The sequence below is a fragment of the Helicoverpa armigera genome, chromosome 16 (assembly GCF_030705265.1).
Source record: "Helicoverpa armigera isolate CAAS_96S chromosome 16, ASM3070526v1, whole genome shotgun sequence".
NCBI classification, from domain to species: Eukaryota; Metazoa; Arthropoda; class Insecta; order Lepidoptera; family Noctuidae; genus Helicoverpa; species Helicoverpa armigera.
Window position 1 is genome coordinate 8,201,110 of NC_087135.1, and position 16,801 is coordinate 8,217,910.

The following is a 16,801-nucleotide window of genomic DNA, read 5'->3' on the forward strand; positions in this document are numbered from 1 at the left end:
CAGCTAAACAATTATCCTTTGTATAAGACATGGATCTATAAAATTGTAGCTATCATTATATCATAAAAGTCATATTCTAAAATTTTGTATTGCTTGGTTATTTTCAATTAGACAAATGTGACATTAAGGTGCATTTTAGTTCATTTTAGGAACATCAGCAAAAGTTTGAGATAAAGGTAAGTAGGTAGGTAAATGGGTATAATTAACCAGGAAAAAGTTGAGAAAGTGCATTTTAGGAACATCAGCAAAAGTTTGAGATAAAGGTAAGTAGGTAGGTAAATGGGTATAATTAACCAGGAAAAAGTTGAGAAAGTGCATTTTAGGAACATCAGCAAAAGTTTGAGATAAAGGTAAGTAGGTAGGTAAATGGGTATAATTAACCAGGAAAAAGTTGAGAAAGAGGTGGAATTCAAGTACAACATTCCAGAAGTTTGTCCTTGTGTGTGTCCTATTTGAGATTCCTATTATTCACCATGTTTTAGATGCACCCTGGACAGAAACTAATTCATCATAAAATTCGACCAGTAGTTATCCCTCAAGATAGCAAATACCCAGCTATACGAGCATTCCTAGGGTAGTGGGGTCGAAATCTGTTAGATCACTTTAAACTACCCGCCACCCTAAAGTTTTAGCTTTAGGGACAGTTCGGGACCTCCGGTTTTGGGACCTCCGCTGATAACGTGGGAATAAACGTTAACAACGGTATATGAGATACGTGTGAGATGGCTGTCATTAGGGTTTTTATTGAGGTTTACATGGTACATGGCGTTTTTATTGTGATTGCTATGGTGATGAAGGCTAATTGGTTGCCTCTATGTTAAGGTAAGCTAATATGAGTAAGCAATAATGCATGTAAGTATTTTTTCGCTCTATACCTACAGAAACTTTTTGGTTTTTCTTTTTTTCTTATTGACTTATATCGTGGTTTCACTCGCAGCCACGTGAGCACCCGGCTGGGAATCGATATTGGGTAAGTTGTGAAATCCATTCGTAAACAAAACTCCATTACAATCGATAACTACTGTAGTTAAAAAGAGTAGAGACACTTCTGAAACTTGGTACCTAATACAATATAATTCAAAAAACAAATACAAAAAATCTTTCACTACCTAAATATTGACCCTAATATTTATTGGCTACCTTCAAACCCATGATTTTTTCTCCGCCCACGCCACACACTACTACACATGTGTATACGACAAATAAATGAGCATGTGTGCGTGGACCCATTTCAACAGCCAATGGTCAAGCGGTCAGCGTAAGAGCGAGATACAAAATCTATGGAAATGCGAGTGTGAGAGAGATAAACGTTTTAGGAGGGGATCTTAACCCTTTCAAATTTATTTAGGGAACGATTTTGCACACGCGGGTTTGTAATAAAAAAATATGGCGAATTTTTCTAGAACTATTTTCAAAACTTTATTACTTTAAATGAGTGTGATATACTTAGTGTGTTAATGGAAAAAATGGGTTTCTTTTATTTCAAAAGACTTCTAAACTGATACTAGTCTTTGTGACGTAAATATAGGTCCATCTCTAAAGTCCTATTAACCTATAAAATCCCCCATAAAATCTTCGGCCTATAAGTAGCTGTACTATATCTGTATATATATTTTTCAGTGGGCCAAGGGATTACCCACAGAATTACTATTGATTTGGGAGCGGGTCCGCTCGGCCGCCTTCCAAATGAGCAGACCCAAAGTATAGACCTAGAGTTGGTGATACCGAGTTAGTTCATTTAATAAAAGTTTTGTTTCTAGAAAGTTGTAACTGAAAAGCTTTTGAATAAAATGCATATTTCTAAAATAAAGCAGTATGCTGCCTTCCGGTAAAACGATCAGTTCATATCAGAAGCATTCGGAGAATAAGAATTACCTAGAGAAAGTTACAGCAAAAAAGAAAAAGCCGAACATTTCGTCTTTAACTAAAGCTACATGTTACCTACTAACAATCCAAACAATATAAAGAAACATTGTAATATGGTATCATCATCTCCGTAAACGTCCAACACAAAAGTTCGCAAGGCCCAACCTGAATTTATTAAGCTGGACCCTAGAAAGGTTTGCCGTATGCAGATAAGGGATTTATTTAGCGGAAAGGTCCGTCCCTGGGTTAACGCTAAAACGCCTTTTGGGTCGACGATGACCAGGATTGGGACGAAATTTATTGTCGGCTTTCGGCTTTCGCGTTGATTTATTCGGCCTGGGTGAATGGAATCAACGGGCCGGTTGATAATAACGCTTGCTGCGACGTTTTTGCGTAGGTAGACCGTGTTTATGTGAAAATGTTTAATACTGATAAATTGGAGGGTGGGAGATTTTTGTAGGTGGCGGCTTGCGGCTGAACATTTGTAGATAGGTGAGGGAGTGAACTAGCGTAGAAGAATTTTGGTAAGTATGTAGGATTTATAGATTCGGTTTCATGGTTAGTAGCATACTAGATCAGAATGCTTTTAACTTTTAAAACACATCTATTATTATATTGATGCCCACTCTCCATTTTCAAGCTAAAGATCGGCCGTCCCTGGTCCCAAATCAAACATAATTAGGTACATATAGGTAGAACTGAGAACTTTTTTATTGTTTAAAACAAGTTTAGAGTACTTAGATAAGGAAATTACTTTGGGTGAATTGTAACTTGTAACATGTTGACGCTTTTAACCACTAGCTAGGTAAGATTATCAACTAAGATGATGCAAATGACCGTTTGCTTGGATTTACCTACAGTCATTTTACTCCTATTTTATCTCGATTCTGTCAAAACAAACTAAGACCGCACATACTTAGTCCTACAAAGTTTCTCACAACATATTGGTTCACAAGGTTGAGGGGCGCGGACGTGCAGCGTACGGCCGCGGGACGGTACGTAAATGGCGCCAATTACACGCCGGCCTCTACGTGACACGACTCAAAGATGGCGGGACCAATGCTTGTTGGACATTTGTGGATAAGATTCGATGGTACAAAGGTTGGGGATTAAGGATGTATGGTTTGGGAAATATTTTGAGGCCCAAATTCAGCGGCAGCAAAAATGTCAGATTTCTCATAACCACTGGATTTTCACTTTCTAACGAAGTAAACAGTTTTAACATGCCATTTTGAAATGTAGTGCTTCATGAAACGTTGGTAGGTACTAAAGTTATTTAAAAATCCGTAGTAAAAGAGTGTAGGCCGGCGCCATTTTAGCGCTCCGGCCCAATAAAATACCAATAGGAATCCAGTCAGAAATGCGAGTAGCGACATCTATATTTGAAAATGATTATTGTATCGAAATTTTACTTTAGCTATTCGCTGATAGATGGCGCTTGGCATAGTTTAAAATTAAATAAACTTATTTATCACATCATACATTGCCTCACTAAAATCTATCACCTACGTACCTAAACTACCTCCCACAGGAAAAAGCAATGACATTCCCCTAAAATTGAAAGACGTATCCACAACCACTCAACGCTAAACCAACTCGGACGGTCCTAACCCAAAAGTTCGCCCTTTAAAGTACACATGTAACACACCAAAACACGTGCGTTTTACGACTAGGGACCCAAAACTACTGAAATCGTTCGCGAATAGAACATTTTTTACCTCTGAAATATTAAAGGCTTGTTTGTGAGGGACATAGGTAAATGTTGGACAGTGCTATGATGGATGGCGTCAATATATCGTGGTGTGTTCGGCTATTGTGCGATTTGTGGGCGTCGGGTGCAGGTTATTCAATCTTTTGTGTGATTTTTTGTTTATTAGAAGGCCCGTTTTGTGGGTGGTGATTTTTCAGATTATTTAGGTGATTTTTTTGAGGCTTAGTTACATCTATAATCATTTCAGAGGACATAGTTGCTAATGACTGATTAAATAAGTAATTTTGATACCTTCAAAGTCACCCTTTGTAATGCAGCCGAAACTATTTTAAGTCAATTGGGTTTGGGTGTGAGAAAAGTAATAAAAGATATATTTCAACAAAATAATAATTTATTTACACAATTCTGATAATAAATTACAATTCGTCTACTTATATTATAAATTAATGGTTATTGTCGGTGTATAAGATTCCATTTTAATACATTGTGAATTTGAATACATGCAATACTATTTCCCAGCTTTATCTAAGACAATTTTACAGATCAACTTTCTATAAGAAATTGCACGTTTTTATTTCAGAAAATATTTCCTCTTGGTACCTATATGTAGTATTTGTATATGAAGTAACTATTGTTTTGAAATTATAGAACTGTTGCCCTAGACGTTAGATTCCATCCAGATGAAACCCAGCGTAATATGTAAATGTATCTGTCTGGTAAGTTTTGTGTCTGAAGACGGACAATAGTTGGGAACAAACTTAATTGGTAATAATATCACACATTTTACATCTATCTGTAGGATTCCCAAGCAAGCAATGTCAAATTAACCATCACAAGCAAGCAGTGCAGAATACCAATCGAATGTGCAATAGTGCATTTTATTAATTCATTTACAAAGAATAAATAATTATGAACATATAATCATCGGCACGAATCTTGAGCGCTGACCTTCACCTGCGCAGAAGTAATTTATTGGGTCCCTTTTGTGGTATGAAGTGAGGCGCGGGGGCGGGCTAAAGCGATGATTGGCCCGCAGCGCATCGCGTCATAGCCGTCACTCGGGATTGGTTATTTGCTAATAAATCACTTCTGCGCAGGTGAAGGTCAGCGCTCAACATTCGAGCCGATGATTCTACCTAACCTACCACTGTTTCTAACTTTTCCCGCTACTAGTGTTATGGTCTCAAACGATTGATGAAGTGTGGATCTTAAGTGTATTGAATACGAGGCCCTTATAATCATCACAGAACTTAATTTATAAACACATACTTTTCTCATAGGTATTAAATTCATCAGAGATCTTGATCAAGTGTACAATAAATAAATCAGGTACCCCTATTTGTTTTAACTATTCAAGGAGCCAAAAATGGCTCGTTTAATTCATTACAAATATCAAAAAGAATAAATATATTGAAATGTCATTACAATCTCAAAGTTTCAGGCTTTGGATGGCAGTAAAATGTTTACATGTTAAGTAGGAATTTCATAACTAGAATATCATTTATTTACATCATAATTTTTTTATGCCAAAAAATCATTAAAATTGCACCGAAAATTCACTTCATAAGCTTTCACTAATTTTAGCGCCACCTAGTAACACGTTACAAAATTAACAACGTGGTTGTATTCTTTAGTTCAGTATAATAATAATAGATGGCGCTGTTTACAATAATACCAGTTGTCGCTCGACTGCTCCACGCAAAGTAGGAATATGTGTTTTATCCACTGACCTCTATATATACCACTGGACAGGCTGTTCCGTACGTTTGACAGCAATTTTTTTGTGCCCATTTGAAGCGCCAATATCGTCTAAGCGAGCGTCCACAGAACTAATTTTGACGTATAATTTCAAATGGCTGTAAGAGAAGTGTTTGTTCATTGGTTCACTGTAAAATAATTTTAGTACCACGGACACTTGCTACGTCTAACAGCGCCAAAATGGCGGTTATCAAACGGGCACAAAAGCACGTTGACAGCAGCCTGTCCAGTGTATAAATATAGAGGTCATTTTTATCATACTATTTATATTATACTAATTTATTAGATGAATATATAAAAGATTGGTCTATCATTAATATAATTGATTAATTAATTTTGATACAATTTTCACTGAAGTTATTTCATTTCAATAACATACTTATTTTCTCGTTTATAAAGGTAGTGAAGTAGTGCATTATACAGTTAAAAGGTTGCCCAAATATCCACAAACATCAAAACAACAATCAAACCACAATTGTTAGACTGCCCGCCCACGTCAGACTTTTCGTAGGACAGATAAATAATCGGACTGATTTTTTGTGGGACTTTCTGACAAAGATTTTCTGACGACCTTCTTGCAGGACGCGTGCGTTGCACTATTGCTACTAGTGTGTTTTATTTGCTCCTACAAAAAATCGGTCACCGATTTATCGGACGTAGGCAGACAGCCATATACAGTTTAGCACCTGTCACAATATATCGAAAATAAATAAATAAATGAATTACAAAATTCAATTGCACCTGTATTAAATTCATAAATTAGTTGTAATACAACAGATCGCTTTGTTTTAACTAATTAGTCCTTAGTAACAATTTGCACTATAGTCTTTATTATTCGGTTACCTTTCTCGTAGTGGAGTAGGTTCAAACTGGGGTCGTTGATTTTCTCTTCCAATAAGTTTATTAGTTCAACTCGTATCGTTTTTAGCATTTCTGCAACCTGTAAATTTTAAATTAATGCATAAGTTTAGGATAGTTTTTACCCGCATCCCGTGAGAACTACTTTGAATATAAAAATTAGATTATAGCCTTTATCAATGGCATCCAAAGAATCCTGACATCAACGCGTTCAAGCAAATAGACAAATTCTTTTGCTTATAATATTATTCTAGATTTGGTAGATAGAGCTTGAAAAGTATAACGTATATAAAGGTGTTAATATTGCATATGTAAATAACGTGTAAAATAGCTATGATATTAATATCAACTTACTTCGTGTTTTTCCACCTGGAACATAATCCAACCATCTTCTAAAGATACTATAAATGTACCACTATGGAGTTCCACCGATAAACTGCACCCTAAAATTGTAAATTGTATGTATAGTTCTCTCTCTTTGTCGTCATGGTAAAATGACCAAAAAAAAATCCTATAAAAAACTTACCAGAAAACAAAACGAGCGGCAACTGAGGCACCATAGAGCACTCTCTTATAAACACTCTACTAGTCTTCACTTTCTCCTGATACACTAGATAGGGGCTCGTAAAGTACCCTACAGAAGAATTCACTGAAGACGGGTGTAAGGCTACGTAGCCATCCGTTTTGGTCTTGAATTTTAGCTCGTCGGGTGTAGGTTGGCGGGGTATAGCGCCACCGGCTTGCATGTGGAAGGATTTTTCGGGGGTTAGTACCTGTAATGAGAGTTAAAAGTATTATTACAAAGAGATTTGACACGACTTATTGCCTGTAATTGATGTCAAAGTAATAAAGGTGTGGTGTAACTAAATATGCATTAAAATCTTTTTGTGCGCATTTATATTTTTGTATGTATTTTTTATAATCGTTGATTACTTAAATAGTTTAGTTAAGGGTTTTGTGTCAGAATTATTTTTAGCATTAGCGATAAAGAAAAAATATTTACCTTGACAACGTTTGGGTATAAAGCTGCACACAAAATGGCTGCCAGTAATTTGTCGTTATTCCCATTTGTGTTTAACTGAAACCAAAAACAAAATTGAATATACATTAAAAAACGGAAATAAATGTTTTTCGAAGTGACATGTGACTTTGTGCAAACTCAAAAAAAAAACAATAATCATCAAAAACTGATTTTTCTTTGCTACAATAGGACCCAGTTGCACCATTTAACTATAACAATAACCAGACTAAAACCAGCCGTTAAAATATATAGGTATTTGCCAGTTGCCACCCTTTGGTGAAATTAGCGAAATCGTTATTTTATGTTAGTTGAATATGCTCACCATAAATGCCACAAATTCTTTAAAATTCAAAAGTTTTCTACACTATTTCAAAAAGTACCCTTACCTCATCCCCAGTAAGGCTAGCCACGGAATCCTTCCTCATCTTCTTCCTCAGCGCCGGCATGTCGGGCACGAACCCTATAGAAGCCAGTAAGCCTAACAGCTGATGTTTGATATCCGCCAACATGAGTAACGTCTTGTGTGACAGAAAGTTCTCGTTCGCGAACACTAGCGCCGCGTGGGTACTGCTTTTCATTGCTTGTTGCCATTTCTGAAATGGTGAGGTTTTTAATTAGGAAGTTTGCATAATATTTTTTTACTATACCTAGAGAGTTTACAACATGTTTAAACTTTAAAAGAGACTATGACCCTTGAGTTTGTTTCGGCATTTCTTCTCAGGGATCAGTCATTAGGAAATGCCGACCTCAGCGTTCTTAAAAATGACGTGTAAAAGTGATGTAATGTCCAACTTGCAAAATAAACGATTTCATTTCATTTCATTTCATTTCAATTTTACAGGGATCCATATTGAGAACCCACTTTTTGGGAAGTCGGTTAAAGCCATTTTAACTGATTTCGTAATTTTGGCCAATGAATAATTAAAATTAACTCTATTAGTAAAACATTGCCAGACTCACTTACCCTGTATGCCCTTAAAGTTGTAAGCTGATCACTTTGGGAGCATGCGAATTCTCGTCTTTTCGCATCTGCTTCTGTCTGAAAACATTAGGAAATTATATTAAAACAACGCAAAATTTCAAATGTAAACTGATCTTACACATAATTTGCATAAAAACTGGGAAAGCAGAGTGAACACTGACTTACCTTCTTCCCAAACGGTGCAACAAAAGGACTTTTATGGCTCAAAAACGCTGCCATTGTCAATGCAGAATCCACACAGCAGAATATTGCCCCGAACAGCATAAGTTTGCCTATTCTGACGTCCACGGGCAAGGCCGCGAGGTGTTTCCCCAGCGCCGTCAGAGTGTATGCCTTGTCTAACGCGCCGACGTCTTGTAGGCGGGAGAGAGCGCCATCTATGTTCTGTTTAGTTGGCGGTTCTACTGTTTTGCCTGGAAACGGAGAAAGGTAAAATGTTAGTACAAATTTGTACGTAATTTTACGAATATGGTTTTTGAAGCATATTTCTAATTCAGCGACTGAACTACATTTTTGTCATTTGAATTTACTTATTTATTATTAAATTCTATTATAAAGCCAAAGAAAATTAAGATCATTTGCCCATGCTAGAAGTGATTTGGACTCTTGATAGGGTATCGAGCTAAAGGCACTCTGTGTATCTCAGGTACTGGCTGTTCCATGATGATTATATCTGTATAAATATACTTATATACCAGCACTTACCTAATACTTCATGTATGCTCATATCCTGAAAGAGCGGCAGAATCTTAATCTTCAAGACCAATTGTTCTAAAGGCACTCTATGTATCTCAGGGACGGGTTGTTCCAGTATATGATGGTTGTATCTATGTGAAGTGTACAAGTGTACACAGACTCCCGGCATCACGCGGCCGGCTCGTCCCTTGCGTTGTTTGGCGTTGGCCCGGGACACCCAGACGAGGTCTAAAGATTCCATGTTGCGGTTTGAATCGAATCTGTGGAAAGAGTTAAGTAAGCGGTTTTAGTTGATTCGATAAATAAAAGTAGATTTTGGACTGCCTAAATCAACTTGTGTAAAAATGTTCAGACGTGCATTTATTCAGAAGCTTCTGCTTGTTATGAAAGTAATACAATTCTGTTTTTCTTTGATCTTTTATTTGCCTGCACCTCAGTTTTTAGTTGATGGGAAACAGGTGAGGAACTTTTACAATTCCTGAGCTGTATGAAACTTCAAACAATAGGTATCCTACTTCTCATGCAACACAATTGACACAATGAGTTTTTCGAAAAAAAAAGTTTATAAAAAAAATTGAGCAAATAAAATAAAATCTAGCTATATACAACAACACACCCAAAGAAGTCTCAGCTATGTTAGTAGACAGCAAAATCTTACGTACGCCCGGTCGTGGCTTTCTGAATACTAGAGCGTGTTCCTCACTTGAGAGAGTCGAATGGCGTGGCACTAGGAGGTACACTTCCATTCTGAAAAGGTTCCCTTCGAAAGTACCTAAATAAAATACTTAAAATCACTCACCTTTTCTCCTTCATTCTGCCACAATCCACCACAAACACACAGTCGTCGATAGTGACAGAAGTCTCAGCGATGTTAGTGGACAGCACGATCTTACGGACGCCCGGTCGAGGCTTCCTGAATACTAGCGCTTGTTCCTCGCTTGAGAGTGTCGAGTGGAGTGGCACCAGGAGGTACTTGCCGGTTCTGGAAATAGTTGTAAGGATGTAAGAAAAGACGGATAAGTATACAGAAAAAAAATAATAAGCAAATACGTTCAATCATTCAGCATGATACCCTATGCAAAGTCCTCACAACACATAATTCGTTGCTTTCAACTGATATTTGGGATAATAGAGGCCACAACTATCATCCTTTTAGTGCTTAGCCTGTCCCCAAAACTAAACAGATTTGGTCAACTGACCAAAAAACTTGGAATAAATTCAAGGAAGCCATTTAAATTCTCAATTTTAAAAAAAGCCCGATAAATCTTTAGCAGACCTCAGAGTCAGTTTGGTCAAACGGGACCACTAGATCAAAGAACTTCATCGTCGCTTTGTCAGGGTCAAAACATGGTTTCGAAAAACATTTTGAAACTTTATTTGTCACAATTAGATAAAATAGTAAAATCCCAACTTACTTAGGGCTAAAAGTATGACTTTCCGCCAGTTGGTCATGTAACGACATGATCTCTGCTATACCGGGTAAGAACACCAATATGGCGCCCTCTCGCGGCCACTGGTGATCACCCTTCACTATGTATGTTAGCACGTGTTCTACGAGTTCTAAGTTTATCTGCAAAAAAATATATGTTCTGATTAAATTACATTTTCTTTTACACAGGTATTAAAAAACGAATCTAAAAACGAATCTTATATCTTATAAATAAAGTTTTTTTAGAATTATAAAATTAAAGAGTAATAGATTGATTTTATGTTGAAATATTTCAAAGCTTAAGCTTTTAAAAGCTTTGGAGCTTTAAGAAAAAATACAAGAATAGCAAAAGACAGAAAAATTATAAAAGGACTCTTAATTATACTTTAAAGAGCCATCCAAAATGGACACGTCTATTATTGTGAAATAAATAAACATATAATATGGTTTAGTTCTTATATCTCACTAGCTTCCGCCCGCGGCTTGGCCCGCGTCAATTTCGGTTATATCTCGTTTCCAAGAGAACTCTTCAAAAGTCCGGGATAAAAACTATTTTTTTACGTAATTTTAATATGTGAGTATTCTACGTACCTTCTCAGTATCCATAAGGTACATATTCTTGCAGGTAACCTTGCTGCACTTTGGGTATCGCGCGACCATTTGTCCGATGTTAAGATTGTCGTCGCGTATCGACACTTTAGGAGGCTCGTTAGCGTCGGCTCTGACGTCACATGTCTCTAGTTCCGTTTCCAAGTCTTGTTTGCGGTCTCCTGAGGGATTTAAATAAATAAAAATAAGTATAAAACTACTGCATTAAAAAAAAATATCATTAAAAGTCGATATGGAAAGAATGCTTCTTGTGAGCTAACGACAGATCGAAGAGTATGGAAGACGAAAACATGCTGCGCCAAGTCCAAATAACATTGGGAAACGGGCAAGAGGATGATGAGTTTTCATAGTTAGGGTAGTTTTTTTCCGGAAAATTTTTTTGACAACAAAAATAAAAGTTCAAAGCATTAATTTTTACCTTTCTTTAGTTTCCTGGCGTATGGACCATTCTCTTCTAAAACGTAATTGGTCATCTCCATGATATCTTCTAGAAACAGTTGTTCCACTGGGAATGTTCTACCTAAAATCAAAGAAAATAATACGATGACGTCATTTACCCAAATAGTAATGAATAATTTCGAAGCAGCTATCGTCAACGTCCATACCACGTTGAAAACACCGGTTCTCGTCCGATCACCGAAGTTAAGCAACATCGGGCGCGGTCAGTACTTGGATGGGTGACCGCCTGGGAACACCGCGTGACGTTGACTTTTTGCTTTTTTTTAACATTTTCCCATTTTATTTTAGTTTTCCTAAGTAAAAATAAAGTATAAAACTTACCCGGTATTTCTAAAACAGGAACTTTGTCAAAGTAATCCGAGAAGAGATCGGCATTCAACGTAGCACTCATCAGTATGACCGTCAAGTCTTTCCTGACTTTGATAAGATCCCTCAATATAAGCAGTAAGAAGTCACTCTCTTCAGATCTTTCGTGAACTTCATCTACTAATATGTGGGTGACGGATTTTAGTTGCGGGTCGTATTCTAGCCTTCGTAGTAAAATACCAGTTGTACAAAATGTAAGACGGGTTTTGGACGAAACTTTGCTTTCGAGTCTTATCTGAAAACATACAAAAAATAGTTAGGAAACCACTTAAATACACCATCATGCAAACATTTCACTTAATGCATACAGTATTTATCTCATTACATGATTTAGAACTATCCTGTGGATGACCCTTATAGCCTACCTATATGTTTCGAAGCAGTCTTGCTGTGTCTTACCAAGGAGTATTTGCCTAGGTAACTGGTTTAAGGAGGTCAGATAGGCAGTCACTCCTTGTAAAACACTGGTATTCAGCTGCCTCTGGTCTGTCCGGTCCAGACTGGAAACTAACCCCAACATAGTTGGGAAAAGGCTCGGGAGATGTCTCGAAGATGAGTACAACGTTAAGCATTATATAGACATACCTGATACCCAACAACTTGTCCAGTCTTCTCCACCCTTTCTTCAGCAACCCTGTCAGCGACACCAATAGCTGATATCCTTCTAGGCTGAGTACATATGATCTCAACGTGGTCGCCGCCATCTTTGTCGAAGTTTTCCAACCAGTTGTCTAGTATGTACTGTGGTACTTGCGTACTCTTGCCGCAGCCGGTTTCACCACTTATTACTACTACCTGAAAGTTATAATTAATTTTAAAGGACAAACCAAGTATCAATCCTTACGAATATTCTAAACAGGGAAGTTTGTAGGTACGTATGGATAGAAGTTTATTTCTCTATCACGCTAAAACTAGTGGATTTTCTTTGTATGACATCTTGCAGTTCAGCTTAGGAGGCCGTGTACTGCATAACCAGACTTTAAATGATGTATTTTGATAGAACTTGACAGTAATATAGCTTACTGATCGGAATTACAAATACACTACTTTTAATCCATGTCCGGGAAGTGGCAGGTGGTTGGAACCTCAGGTCATCAACAGCTAGTCATTAATAATTCTGGAAAACCTATCTGACACATGAAACAGATTAGACCTCCAGACTATTGAGGAAAATAATAACATTTATTTACAATAGCTTACAGCTCAGATTACAAGATTATGTTAATTGCTCATTATAATAAAGTACATATTTGTTTAACACTTACAACCGTCATTTAGGTAGTTAATCTATTAATAATGGACAGGTGTTGTTTTACCAATTACAATTGTAATAAGATTACTATTACTAGGCTTCCGATAATTATGCAGGCACTTAAGATAAGTAGAATTTACAGACTATAATATATGTCTAGTCTATAAGTATCAACTTTCCACTTCCTTTGTCATTATCTTCACCATTAAATTAATGATTCAGCCATTACTGACTATCATTCACTCTGATTTAATGATAGTTTATCAAGATTTATATGCAGTCAAATAAGTACATAAAATAAAGTCATAAAAGTAAGTCTATAATTAAAAATTTTAAAAAGTGCCTTTAAAAATTTAAACTTACCTGTGATTTCTTTATGGTATTCAATATTTCATTCTTCTTTTTCCAAGCGGGAAGTTTTCTTCTGCCCGACATCATTCTATTGTACATATCATTGTCTCTCTTCTCTAACCACCGTTTAGCAATCTCCTTATCATCCTTGAACAACTCTTCATAATTAATATTTGACCTATTGTCCTTATTTTCACCTTTCTTGTAATGTGACGGTAAGTTCTTTTTACTTATACTAGAATCTTCTATCAATTGAGGGAATAAGGCATCCGATGGAGCGGGGAACGTTCTTGTATCAAATTGTATAAAGTTTAATATCTCATCTTCATTGTTTAAAAGTTCAACTAATGAGTATATACTGGGTATACCGTCCTGGGCTAGGTTTTTCGCTTCATCTAAGAGCCTTAGAGTTACTTTTAGACAAGTAAGCTCTGGTATTACACTAGTCTTATTTTCTGTTTTGAAAAATATTAAAGGAGGTTGGTATGGGTAGACAGTGTCTTCCGGAAACCTTACTTCTAGTTCATAAGTAATTTTTGTATTTTCTTTAGTGTCTAAGCGGTCTGGAGTTTTTTCTTCTTTCGATTCGTGTAAGAACTTGCATTTAGCTCCAAACCTACACGGCCCTTTTAGATACAGTTTACATACTTCTTTCTGTTTTGCTTTTGAATTATGGTTGTAATTTATGTTAACTTTCTTCTTAGGAACATCAACTTTTTCGTACATTTTTGTAAGGTAATCTAGGTTCAATTTGACTATCCATATGTTATGATCTTTTGTTTGAAAGGTGTTATCATAAATTGATTCGAGAACAGCTTTTTCATCATTCCTCATTTCTAGCAATTCGCCTACAGTGGGTACACTTTCTGGTTTGTCTTGAAAGTCTACTTTAAAATATTTGAGGAAGAGTATTTCAAGCGCTTTTTCTATATTCTCAGCGGCCACTTCTAATGCTTCTGCACAGTGGGCTTTATGGAAATTGTATCTGAAAATTATTAAAGTATGGTTATGGTCAGAGTGTGGCAGACTTACTAATTCTTTCTTGATTTTCCGTTGATTTACAACTTTTAAAAGGACAATACAAATGGATTAACATTACTTGATCAAATATCTAAAACAGATGTGTTTTGAATTTGTGGTTCTTGAGATTAGTTCTAAAACCTCTTCAGTTTTGTCATATTAATATAGAAGCAGTATACCTTTCCAACTTAGCTAGTGCAAATGCCCTCAGCCTGGCCTCTGAAGTCTCTATTTCAGGCTTAACTGTCAGTGAGTAGTCACAGCCACCTTGTACTATGAGGTTACCTCGCTCCATCCAGTATCTATTGCCTAAGTTTGAGCCTTTGTCCTGAAAAAATAAATAAAAATATATATTATATCTATATGATTGCTAGGAATTATGGCAAAACTACTTGAAAATACTTATTCAAGAGTGCATGCCTAGTCTACTAGAGAGTATGTAATTTCATTTGTGTTTGTATGCTTTAATTAAATTACATAAAAATACTAATACAATATAAAATATCTAAACAAAAACTTTTCCAATCAGAACCACCATTTGTAACAAGGCGAATAACTGAATATTGCACAACTTTATGACAATACATAGTTGTATATAAAAAAATCACAGAACCTTATTACATGTAATGTATAGCTAAATAAAAGTATTTAAAGATCAAAATTACAATATATAAATTTACTTCATTACACGTTATTAAATTAAACACACTTACTTTATAAAGACTGGCGCTCCCAAGTTTAAAGTCAGGGCCATGAATGAACCGCAATGTGTCCAACACAAGTTTCTGAGAATCAGAGTTCAGACGGACAGTTTGCATCTCCACCCGAAGGTGTGGATGAGGATCTTCTTCCTGAGTTTCCACTTTAGCCTTCCTGAAACAAAAACCACACCATTTAAAAGAAAAATCACGACAAACCTTGCAAAATATAACTACAATCTTATTTACCGTATTCGAGGGTCTGCCGGCTCCCGAAGGAAGAAATCTTGAGCCAATTGCCTGCTTTCATGATCCATGATGTTGGTGGTGTTTGTAAACGAAATATGTAATTAAAAAACCGTGAAAACTTTGACAAAAACGCACAATTTACAAGACGTGTGCAGGCAAATCGCGACTGCTTATGTCAAATTTGCGTTTAGTTTACTGTAACTTCACATGCGTGTAAACGTCAAACCAACGAAAATTATTTTTTTCAATATTATAAATTTAATTTATTTATTTAACTTCTTACGTAAAATAAACACTTTTTTATTAATACAGTTATTAATAATCAGTCTTTCCGTAAAATAAATAAAAATAAGAAAACTGCATATATTTTCCATTGCAATAACAAAACGTTACGTAATAAAATCCGTTTTACTCAGAAACTTTATAAAAATGGTTAGCTTAACTTAATATCCACTATCCTGGTGACTGCTGTACTTGGGGTCTCGGGTTCCAATCCCGTATTGGGCCAAAATTGCTTCGTGGGTTTTAAGAAACTTGCAGTTAGAATGATTTTTTTCACGTGAGACTTGCTTAAATATGACTATAGTACAGACTACAGGATTGTTTCCAATAGCTATTAAATTATTTTGTTTAACTTAGGATGCGAGTGAACCTGCGGTACGAAACTACCTACTCTATTTACCTACTTATCAATTTTGTAAATCATTATTTGATTGAATAATTAGACATTCCTAGCTACTCCACGTGTGGACAAGACAATAAACAATGCCATATTAAATCTAATTCAATTTATTTAACAAATGGGGTTTTTCTTTACGTGCTCAGCTTACAATGATCAGATTGTTTATCACTTAACCTGATTTGCAATTACAATATTGAACAGCATTGCAAATAAATAACTAAGTAGGTACAATCATTCAAATGATGTCTGTGTTTTGTCCCAACTTCTTTACAAATACAAACTCTCTGATTGATTCCTTTCGAGAAGGTAGAGTTCCACATTGCCTAAGCCAAAATCCTTACAGGACGGTATTTTTTCCTAGATTATTATCAATATTACCGTAGGTACCTATTTACTTATTTTATCGTCCTATATTCATGGGTACCTTATTTGTTCATTAAAGAATTATGAAGCAATGAACTGTGTGCTTTTTTATAACGACGTCAAAAATCATCAAATGACTCTTGCTGTGGGTTAGCAGCAGTGAGGGAGTGTCAGATTCTTACTGACTAAAAACCGTCGTGAAAGGCCTACGACGCTTTTATGTACCTACCAGGGATGCGGTAACTCTTTCGAACAATCCTGCAGCCCAATGTAGGTACTATGTACTTGCCTAAAGAATAACTTACACTAATAAGGATCTTGAAAAAATCGAAGTTAACATCTTTGATAACTTGGATTTTTTTTTGCGATTTTTTTTTCAATATTTTATTGCGAAACCGATTGAAAGCTCCGTGACTACATTATTCCGGCTA

The 16,801-nt window shown here is 36.0% G+C and overlaps 1 protein-coding gene and 1 non-coding gene across 2 annotated transcripts; one reads left to right on the forward strand and one right to left on the reverse strand.

The window, feature by feature from the left end:
* Positions 1-3,950: 3,950 nt before the first annotated feature.
* Positions 3,951-15,505, reverse strand: LOC110376463 (putative ATP-dependent RNA helicase DHX57). Its single transcript, XM_064038488.1, has 18 exons — positions 15,326-15,505; positions 15,092-15,251; positions 14,558-14,706; positions 13,371-14,343; positions 12,341-12,550; positions 11,711-11,990; positions 11,349-11,450; positions 10,913-11,091; positions 10,308-10,462; positions 9,692-9,874; positions 8,902-9,152; positions 8,362-8,609; positions 8,179-8,253; positions 7,601-7,807; positions 7,197-7,271; positions 6,720-6,966; positions 6,548-6,636; positions 3,951-6,275 (listed from the first exon to the last, which is right to left on the reverse strand). Exons 1-18 carry the CDS (start codon positions 15,391-15,393, stop codon positions 6,132-6,134), a joined length of 3,795 nt encoding a protein of 1,264 aa, XP_063894558.1. The 5' UTR covers positions 15,394-15,505; the 3' UTR covers positions 3,951-6,131.
* Positions 11,522-11,640, forward strand: LOC126055477 (5S ribosomal RNA). Its single transcript, XR_007511464.1, has one exon. It is a non-coding gene; the product is annotated as a 5S ribosomal RNA (ribosomal RNA).
* Positions 15,506-16,801: the final 1,296 nt, after the last annotated feature.

Coding starts and splice junctions, on each gene's coding strand:
- LOC110376463 (XM_064038488.1), bottom strand. CDS start 15,393: ATGGATCATGAAAGCAGGCAATTGGCTCAAGATTTCTTCCTTCGGGAG. Junction 14,344..14,557: donor GCACTAGCTAAGTTGGAAAG/GTATACTGCTTC, acceptor AATAATTTTCAG/ATACAATTTCCATAAAGCCC. Junction 8,254..8,361: donor TTGCACCGTTTGGGAAGAAG/GTAAGTCAGTGT, acceptor TAATGTTTTCAG/ACAGAAGCAGATGCGAAAAG.